At 49.0% G+C, this 10720-nt stretch overlaps 1 protein-coding gene across 1 annotated transcript; it reads right to left on the bottom strand.

Annotated features, from left to right (window-relative positions):
- Positions 1–283: 283 nt before the first annotated feature.
- Positions 284–796, bottom strand: LOC105703366. Its single transcript, XM_012431724.1, has one exon. The coding sequence runs from the start codon at positions 794–796 to the stop codon at positions 284–286; it is 513 nt and encodes a 170-aa protein (XP_012287147.1).
- Between the last annotated feature and the right edge of the window lie 9924 nt (positions 797–10720).

The raw sequence follows: 10720 nt of genomic DNA, 5'->3' as shown, positions 1-10720 counted from the left end.
TGTGCGGATATTTCCGAATTTTTTTCTTTTTTTTTTTCTTCGTGGGACGATTATCCTATTTTAGTTTTAAACGTTTGGAAAGCTTCGTTTCGGTATTTGTAAGAGCTTGGTTAAATATGAGAATACCTTGTCAGTAAGTTGAGCGAATTACAGCGAGACAAGGTATCACCCGGACAAGGGGTCGGACCAGCGCGGATGGACGCGGAGGGGTAATTAACCTTTTTTTCCTCGATTGGAGGGATCCTGTCGATCCCTCCCGCAGGAAGGATCCTCAGGACGGGTACTAGGTTCCATAAGAATACGAAAGATCAAGAAGATATTTACCATGCGGCTGGGGATGCTGGCCAGGGCTGCGCTGATGGTGGTTGGGTGGCACGGCGGTGCCCGGAAGTACGTGCTGCGCATGCGCGGCGGGATGAACCCCGACTCCAGGGGACGCCGGAAGTTGTCCGGGTCCAGGTTGGTGCACCTGATGGTGGGCCGCGACGTGGTGGGCCGCGTGGGGGTGCGGAGGCGGCAGAAACGCAGCGGCCACGGCGGCTTGGGCGTTCAGGTAGGCCATCCGCGAGGCCGTCAGGTTCCCCAGGTTGCCCAGGTTGCCGAGGTTGCCCAGGTGGTTGGTCAGGGTCGGCATGTAGTCCCAGAGCTTGTGATGGGGCGCCGCAGGGGCGTAGGAGACGGGGGACACCCCGGTCGAGGGCGACCCATGGGGAGAGCCCCGGTCGGACGCGCTGCCGCTGCCGGGCCCGTTGAGGCCCAGCAACTCCTGGATCGCGAACGGCGACCGCTGCGGCATCTTGCTGTCCTTTGGCCGAATCCTGACCCTCAGAGGACCATCTCCCGCGGGACCGACGGCGACTCCCGGTCTGCCGATCCCTTCCAAGGTCCCGAGAAAAATTTTCCAATCCTCCCCGACACCCTCTCGATGAGTTTCCCGGATTTTTCAGGACTCTCCGAAATTCCGATTTTTCTCCCAGGACCTTCGTCCCGGTCGACTCCTTCCTTCTTCCTCCCTTCGTTGTACGGATGCTCGATGCAGCGTTCGGGTCCTCTCCTTCGGAGATATCGATCAGGGTGGATCTCTTATCGGGAGTTTGGGGTCGAAGAGTGCCCTCGGTCGCGGGTATCGTTCCCGAGGAAGAGGAAGTCGACCCCGAGGAGTAGGCCGTGAGGAGCGAGACCGTCCGTCGCCGTCCGACGGTCTGCCGCGTCCGTTTTCCGGCCCCCTTTATCCCGGCACTTTTCCTTATATCTTAACCTAGGAGGACGTTTCTACTATCTCCGGTCGAGGTCAGGGTACTAATCGCGACGATCCTTTCGGAAGGACCCACCGATGGCCCTAGGTGTTCTCATAGATCTCCATTACCTTCTACTGCCGGGGCGAGCGCCGACGGGTGGTGAGCGATCGACGGAGGACTCCGCGGAGCCTATCCCAGGATCCCCGGGACTCGAAGAAGCCTCTTCGAGGACGACGCGAAGTCAAGGAGCGCTCCCGAGATTCGACGAGCGACGGCGGATCGCGTTCCGAACTTCTTTAACGTTCCCTCCACGCTCCTCTCGTCGGCCTTCTTTACCTAGTTATTACTTCCCCAAGCTCTTCCCGCTCCTCGGGGTAGACCGGGGAACTCCTCCACAAAGGACTCGACAGAAACTAAGTCTTCGCGGTACTCGGGGTTCGTTGTGGGTCAGGTACGGTGGTTCATTGACGTCTTCGTTCTCTCGTCCTCGAGAAGGCTCGACACCCGAGATCTCTCCTCGGAAAGGTAGCCGACCCTGTCGCGCGCCTCGACGCCTGCCGACGGCCTCCTCGACTCTCCCAGGACTCTCCAGGATCTCGGGGTGTCGCTTTACATCCCTCGCCCTCTCGACTCCGATCCCCGCTTCCAAGGGCCGATCGGGTTCGATGGGGCCCTCCGAGGTCCCCGTCAGTGGAGTCGAGGGTCGCGAGCTCTTCCAGTCATCGAGTCCCGACACCTCCTGGAGGAGCCTTCTAGGACGATCCTCGATGTCTCTTCCTTCCTCTCTCGGGATCCTTTCATCGGGCCCCGTCCATCTCCTCTTCGACTTCTTCTTCTCCTCCGTCTTCCTACCCCAGGCACTCGGAGGGTCTCCGGGTGAACTTCCCTTCCTCTCCCCTGGCTCGACCTGGACCACCGCGAGGACAGACCCAACACCCTCGGGACGCGATCCGGAGGCTGCGTGCGTGCGGCGTGCCCTGCAGCTCGCGGCCCCTGGGAACCTGATGGGAGTGCACCGTGTCGTCGTCGCGACGCTCGGCAACTGAGCTCCCGACGAGGGTGATCGCGCAAGGAATGAACCCCCGGCCGCTTTCCCGGCGGACTCACCGACGCGCCAACACCGCCGCGCGCCTCCCCGCGGAGGCACAAAGCCCCCTCCCCAACCCCCGTGTTTCACGCACGACAGTGGCCGTCTCGCATCGCGGATTGGTCCGTTTTTTGAGACGGGCATCCGGGCAGACATAGCCCTAGTTAGACCGGAAGGAGGGGTCTCGGATCGTCTACGCCTGCGAGGGTCCGCCTACGACAGCTGGTTTCACCATGGCCAACATCTGTGCGGCCTCTTCGCCGTCCGGCCTTAAGGGTGACGGCCATCTTGCCCCCGCCGATCGCCTCAGCCCCCGAACCCCCCGAGATCGGCCCCCCTCCCCTCCGATCATCGAATCGGCATCGGTGCCGATTTTTGCCGATTTTTCCAAATTTCTGGAATCCCTCCCCAAGCCGAATCGGAATTTCAATTATACTCAAGACCCCCCTCGATTTCTCTGATTATTTTAATACCGATCTACGCATCCCGATTTCCTGGGGGAATTTTCCTTAAGGGGTGGTTTAGGGTTTTTCGAGGTTTTTCGGGATTTTTCTTTTTTTACTGAGGGAAGTGTGGGGCTTTTTTCAGCCGCGGGTTTGGTGGAGGTTCTTCGGGGGTTCTTCCCTCGGGAGAAGGAAGCCCGCGTGAAACCGGCTTTAGCTGGGGGCTTTATTAACGACGAGGGAGTGGCCAGGACCCCGGCCAGTCAGAACGCGCCACTTTCTACCCTCATTGGCCGGGGCGCAAATCGATTTACGAGTCTCTCCCGGCGCGCCGCCTCGCGAGTCTCGCCCTTACGCCGAGGGGGCGTACGGTCGATGGTCGCGCGTCGCGACGCCCTACACCGGCAATTCCCGGCGGCGCCGACCGGGTGGGGAGGACTCCCGACTCGGGCCGAGCCCGAAAATAGAGGTTTTCGAAAGGGAGACCGGTCGACGCAGAAATTGAGCCATTTTTCTAAGGGGGATTTTTTTCTCCAACTCCACCGGCTCCCTTTCCCGCGAACCTGGAGGCTTCGCACCTACGACCTCCCCACCTTTGTGACCAACCTTGCGACCTGCCGAATCTCTTTGCCCAAATGTCGTTTGTCAAAAAGCCAGGTTTTCGACGGAATTTTGGATAGCTGGGGCTCTCAGAGGAACGGGAAAGGAACTTCGGTGGAATTTACCCGGACACCGCGGGACGTAAGCGAGATGGGTACCGTGTCCCTATTAAAGGGTCTCAGTTTATGAAATCACGATTTGGAATTATAAAGGGAGACTCGAGATTAATTTTATTTAACTGATCCGAAGAAATCGACGTGCCACTCGGGGACCTCCACCCCTGGTCTGAGGATCGAGGAGAGAATAGTGCCTCCCAGTTTTGCGATTTATTCTTAAGGGCTCCTTTTCCTATTCGCGCGGTCTCCGGGAATTTTAAACGCGGAAAGGAGGGTCCTTAGAAGGTCCTGGATTAATTTTAGTCCCTAGTCTCTTTCTTTTTACTCTCCTGGAAATATTGAAAATTCGGAATTCTCTCTTTCCAAGTGTTATCTACCCCTCGTGCGACTCGGAATTTCGAGTTCTTGGGGAATTTCACTTTTCCTCGATCCAGAATCGATGTCTTTATGGAATCGATTCCTCCCTTTAATGACCCTCCACCCTGTTCACTCGTTTGCGATCATTCCTCGTTTTTCCTTTTTTTACTCTTATCTACTTTTCCCTCCTCTCCAGATCTCTAAAAATGCCCTCTTGTCGGGACGAGGATTTTCCATGGGACGTTCTCAAAAATCCTTCCCCTACCCCTCTGGCCCCCTCGACAATTGATTCGCGAGCACTCTAAACGCAATCGCAAATGTCGTTATCCCGGGATCTCCGCGGATCCCGAGGGCGCTCCGAGCGCCCTCGGGACGCGCTCCCTAATTTGCCGACCGGCGGGTCCCGCAGGAGTGCATCACGCGTCATCTTGTCCTGGTGCAAGGAAAGCGGTAAGAGCATCCCAGATCCCTTTATCCCTAACCCTACGGGGCCTCCCTTTGCTCGTCCCTTCGCGCAGATTTTCTCGTATCGCTGGTAAAAGCGGTCCTTGTCATTGTGCAACCTGCGAGTGCATCCTGCGAATCTGCATACGTGCATCGCTCCTCAGCCCTAGCCTCCTCCTACATCGAAATGCACTTTTCAATTTCACTTTTCAACGTTTCCAATTTTCCTATCAAACCTCACGGTGGATTTTGTCCGCGTGGATTTTTATACACTATTAACAACTGTAACAGATTCAAATTCCAAGATTAATTATCAGGCATAACTTGTTTATTTTGTACTCGCAGGTGTATTTAATGGATAAGCTTTGTAATTTCATGGTACAAGAGAGGTGGCTTGTTTAATGGGGTCTCCGAAAAAAATGGGTAATTAGTTTACGTCCTCGGGCAAAATTTGCAATTATGGACAGAATTTCGGTATCGAAAATGACGGAAATTTATGAATATTCTCATAAGGTGGATCGTGTTAAGAGGAATTACCTGTGGTTAAGGAGCCATGAACTATTAATTCTTCGCCTTTTTGAGCTGGGAAATTATTCCTACCGATTTGGAAGGAGATCCCAGGAAAATGGGAAATTATTTTCTCGTCTCGGGAAACGGGCCAGCCCGTTAAGTCACTGTTAACTGTTTACCAAAAATTGGGAAAGCTCTCTCGTCAATTCCTCAATTTCGTATTTCATGTTTGCAGCTCCTCTCGATTCTATTTTTCTTTTTTGCGACGGCTTTACGTCACTTCTTAAAACAATACAGTGACGAAGTTGACGGGAAAATACGTCACTAAAAGTAACTCCAATAAATTCACGAATCGTAGAGGAATTTTATTTAGACACCTTGTACTAAATATTGCAATACTCGTGGATACATTTAATATCCGTGATTTTTAATTTGACAAGACTTGAAGGGTGTCCGATAAATTGTCACAAAATTCGGAACTTCTCCATACGTTTGTAAAACGGGCACGTTAATCCGAATCGTCGTATCGAAGTTGTCATTTTAATTTATTGCACTCTTATATCGCATGACATTTATATTCATTTTTAACAGTGTATGTTCGTTCTAAGTAAAAGGACGAATTTCCTGCGTCCGTGATTAACCGGAGCTGGGAAATATCACGCTCTGATAACTCCTCTAAATGCTCAAAATTAACGGTTCCACTCCGAAATTATTCGAAGCGAGTCCATTAACAAATTGGCCGGCATTCTTTAGTAACATCCAAAACCTGAAGAATTACCTACAAGAACATAGCCGGACTTTCACGCCTCGGAACTGTTAATTTTACCGCTCCTTCCTCCTAATTAGACAAATTTTCAATTCAGATCTCCAATTTTGGGCACGCGAAACGCGATCACGGAGTTCTACGAAATCCCAAGATCTCGATCTCGAAAACGACGCTAATTGCATATTAGATTTCTAATTACATGTCGAGCAGTCCTGCATAGCGAACTCGTTAGTGGTAAAATATTCCCCCAAAAAAAGGAAAATTTGGAAATAACTCTAATCAACGAGTCATATATGTACAACGAAAATAGTAGACCCTTAACAGTGAACTTTTCTAGCGCAGAGTATTCAAAGATCGTTTTAAAATAAATATAACCAATGAGTAATGCCCAGGATAAAAACCGCGAAATGGTAGAAGTGACATTTATAATTCCGATTGTCCATTTATAATTATTTTTATTCAGCCTCGCGGGTCGATTTTCTCAAATTTGACGGCATATCCGAGAGGGGCTGATGGGGTTCATATCCGAGGATGCGATTTAAGCTAAACTTTTCTATAGCATATTAGCATAACTCTTCTACTGCAAAGTCTTGAAAAATCATTTTAAAATAAATGTAACCAATGAGTAATGCCCGGGATAAAAACCGCGAAATGGTAGAAGTGACATTTATAATTCCGATTGTCCATTTATAATTATTTTTATTCAGCCTCGCGGGTCGATTTTCCCAAATTTGGCGGCATATCCGAGAGGGTCTGATGGGGTTCATTTCCGAGGATGCGATTTAAGTTACCCAGGCGGCCATGAATATTAATAAACCGTCCGCATGAGTATATAATTCCCATGGAAGGACCAGGATCGCCAATCCTCTTTCGGCGAGCGTTTCCGCCGAGTCTTGCAAAATTGTTAATCCAAAGCTTTTCCAATTACTCGTCTTCTCTTCGCATCTGGTTCTCCCATTCTCCCTCTCTCTCTTCCTCTTCCTCTCCCTCTTTAGCTTGGACCTCGCGTCGCGCTCTCTCGCTCAGGCTTCGCTCTTTGTAAGCGAAAATATTCAATTCGGAAGTTAAATTCAATTACAGCACTCCTGATTAATCCTAAGTATCCTTTTACGGAAGAGGGCGGCCCTCCGCATGCTTCGGGCCCTCTGATTCCTTTAAGTCCTCCGAGGGTCTCATTTTAGAGATCTCCCTTACCTAGGTCTTCGTGACGTCACATCTCGCCGGCCATTTTTCCAGAAAATCTCCCTGGAGGCCGAAAATCCGTGTCAGCGGATTTCATTTTTCCCGAATGCGGCACGAGAACTAGAATCTGATAACTACGTCTGATAACCAGGAGATCCCCGCGCATTCGAAGAATTTTCCAACATTTTTCACACTCCCTGATAACACTTTATCACTGAATATTCTCGTCAGTTTACGCGGAAAGGAATCCCCGTAATATCGAAAATTTCATTTTAAAATCAAGGGTAACTTACCTTCGATTATTTTCTAGGAAACCCCTGAAATATTCATTCCACGTTTATTTGAAAATCAAGAAACATTTCCTTTCCCGAATGCGGCATAAGAACTCAAACCTGATAACTGATAGAAACTCCCTGCCCATTCGGAGAATTTTCAATAACCTTTCAAACTCCCTGGTAACAATTTATCGTTGAATATTCCCGTCCATCTGCGCTGAAAAAAAATCCAATAATATCCAAAGATCATTATTGAAAATGAGAAAAGAATCTCTTTCGGAACTCTTCGAGAGGATTCAGAGCGTCGCGAAGATGGCGACGCAGCGCGGAGTTATTTCTTAGTATCATTCGGATGTTCCTTTTAATCCACGTGAAATCCAGCCACGGATTTGTAAGTCAGGTTTCGAAAAGTGGATCAATGGGTGCAAGTGACAGTCATTCGATATTTTAGTTAGGGAATAGGCGGGTAGCGAGATTCGAGCGTCGCGAAAATGGCGAAACATCGCCGTGGGAGAGGCGCATTCGGACCCGGTGGAATATCCGGCGGTGACAATGGCGGCCGGATGTCGAAATTAGAGAAATCCACGAAAATTAGGCGAAACTGGAGACCTTTGTGCGCTCCTCGGCTAGAGCCTTTGACGAGATCCTGGCTCGCTCGAACTCGAACCACCGATGCTCGACCTCGGATTCTGATCTCTATTGTCACGTTTCTACCCCGTCACCGCGAGGTAACGTGGAAAGGGGTTCTCGGGATCCGGGAGGAACCATCCAAAAATCCAGAACCGTCTAAAAAGACTGGGGAAGAAAAAAAGGAAAAGGAAAAGAAAAGAAACGGCTCCAGAAAAATCCGACCCCCCGTAAAAAAATGGCAGGGAAAAAGTCGACCGCGAGACGATCACCATTTTTTCCCGCATTCGCGGTCTCCTCTCGTTACCTTTTTCCGCGATGTCGAAAAGTGGAGAAAATGAAAAGGGCAAGAGATACGAAGAAAAGGTTGAACGGCACTTCAGGTCCTAATCTCTATTGACACCCGCAGAGGGGATGTCGAAAGGGGTCTCGTGAAATGGGAATAACGAACTAAACGAGGATCTAGGAGAGTAAGGAGCTTACGGCGGCCATTATCCATTTGTCAAATACTTTGATGCTCGGCTAAAATGTTAATCGGCTCTATCTTCGACTTTGCCGTCGAGTGGGTCTCGCGAAATCCTGAAAACTTATCTGTGGGAAACTTTTTAATGGGCTCTTTTGCTTTTCTGCCGGTGCATCGGATGCGAGATCCGCCTCTTCGTGGTCGTCGTCTGCACCAATTCCAGGGAACAATCCCAATCGTTCGCTGCGACGTGGTAACGCAAGTAATATGAAGAGAAAAAAATAACATAGAGGACCGGCAACAATGAGAGGAAGGATGGAAAAGTGTTAATCATCCGGGGAACACGTTTTACGTCGAGTCGAGTCGACGCGCGGGGACCACCCAAGACTCGTCAAAACGCGGACAGGATAATTTTTGCCTCTCAAAAAAGTCACGCCGTCATCATCCCTAACTGGTAGGCTTTCTTCTTAATCTTCACCCTGCGAGTCCTTAAATATTTCAGGCCACTCGAGGTATTTTTTTCCTTTTTTTTTTTTTCAAGTCAATGCCGAGAGACGGCGCCTCGAATCTCCTCCTCGGACCTCTGACCGATGTTAGGCCAACAGGAAGCGATCCCTCCTCACCTACAACATTAAATTAAAATTAACAGCCCCGGAATGCATCCATTTCAAGGATTTAATAATTTCCTAATTATCCTAGAAGCATTATAAAAGTACCCACAAAATTTCTCTTAGGTAACTTCAAGTGAGGTATTTATTTATGAAGAATTTTGGCCCGTTGCCGAATGGCTCGCAAAAGTTCCCTAGAAGTTTGGGATGTTTCGTTGAGTTTTTTATTTTTAAACATGGATTCGGTGATCGCGTAGCTTGTTTTTTTGTTGGTCACGGTGCTTCGGTGATCTTGGATTTTTTCACGTTTTTTTCCAAGGGTTGGATTAAGTCTTGGGGGTGAAAATACGACTTTTTGGGGGATGCTTCTTCGGGTTCTCTGTGAAGGTTCTCTTCGGCTCCGAGAGATGGCAGCACCCGGCCGGTCGGTAATTCTGGACGTGCTGCCGTCTGCTCGCTAGGGGATGAACTGCATTCCGTTCAATACTTTTTCCTTTTCCCCCCTGGAATCTTCGATCTCGCTTAAAATAATTGCGTCCCCGAGCATGTCTTTCTATAGGAATCCCTTCGTCGATTATTTCCCCGACGAAGGTTGCCATTTTGAGGCCATTTTAATTACATCCGACTCGGGTATAATGCTTGGCGCGTGAAAGCCTCGGAAAACGATCCTCCGATTATTAAAAAGTATCCTTAACCATTTCTGCAACAAAGGACTATAATATCAACAACTACAACATTTCAAGAATTCCATAAAAAATATATTCAGCCGAATAAATTCCTTCCACAGAGCTTGGCGACGAGTAAACGGGATATTAATCTTTTACAAAATATATATCCACATTAAACTGCACATTAGGTAAATCCTTGTTAAAGATAATTTATACGTACAATTAGCTGAAATTTTGTTCGCTCCGCCATTTCAAGATCCGGTTCTTATTTTAATATTTTCTCACATTTCCTCTCTTCTATCTCTCGTCCTTAATAATTTAAATAGAAATTCCAAAAAGTTATGAATCGCACCCAGGAGCTCCTACCCTTATTTTTTTTTCTTGGAAAAAAGGTGTAATTTTTGGAATCGCTTCAACTGATGTCTTGTTTGACACCTCTTCTCGATGTACCATTATTCTATTATCAGGATCAAATCTATTATCAGGAAAAAAACGTTGTCTGAAAATGAAGATCTCAGGCCTCTTCATAAATTCACCTGAAAAATCATTTTTACCCGGCACCTCGTTTGTCCCTTCTTTCCGAGGCATATTATCGGGGAAAGGAAGACGTCCTTTGATAACAAAGGGGGTGTCTCTGAAAATCTCGAGATCCCAGGTCACCTTACCTCTCCGTTATCAATTAGGGTGCTAGTTTCCTCGACATCGACGAGAAGGCGATGGCTGATCGCGGCAGGAGTATCCTCTGGGAAATCCGACCCGAGGAAAGAATAATTTGGAATTTATCAAAGTTCGACAGGCGGAGGCCTTAATGGCGAACGGAATACGGCTTCAAAAGGGGATTACGAAATACTTTCCGCCACGGGAAGCCGATAGCCTCGACTCGGCCTCGTTAAACGTCAAACTTTTAAGTTCGCCGTCCTCGGGGTCGGCGAATCCTCCCCTTATTCCGCGGTTATATCGCCACCAGGAGTATTTCTCGCGAAACGAGACATTTGAAAGATCATGCCAATCTTGGGATTCGCGATTCGCGTCTTAAACCGTGCCTACGCTCCCCAATCTGTTCTTCCCTCGCGCCGATCCAAGGGACTTCGAACTCTCCCTCTAAAAGGGTTTCCATCGCTCCCTTTCCGCAAATTTCACTTCTCCCCGAATCCTTTGAGCTTCGAAAATGAAAATCCAAAATCGGGGATGATCCCATCCCGAGCTGCCATCTTAGCGGCTGCGTCGGATCGAGTATTCAGGGTGGCTACACCTGTAACTATAAATCGCTGCGATATATCCGTGTAAACTGGGATCTAAGGATTTAAAAGTGGCTACACAACTAATTATAAATTGT

The sequence above is a fragment of the Orussus abietinus genome, unplaced genomic scaffold, assembly GCF_000612105.2.
Source record: "Orussus abietinus isolate OABI.00-Male unplaced genomic scaffold, Oabi_2.0 scaffold855, whole genome shotgun sequence".
Classification (NCBI taxonomy): Eukaryota; Metazoa; Arthropoda; class Insecta; order Hymenoptera; family Orussidae; genus Orussus; species Orussus abietinus.
The sequence above is the reverse complement of the archived record's forward strand: the minus strand, read 5'-3'. Positions and strand labels throughout refer to the sequence as shown.

Coding starts and splice junctions, on each gene's coding strand:
- LOC105703366 (XM_012431724.1), bottom strand. CDS start 796: ATGCCGCAGCGGTCGCCGTTCGCGATCCAGGAGTTGCTGGGCCTCAAC.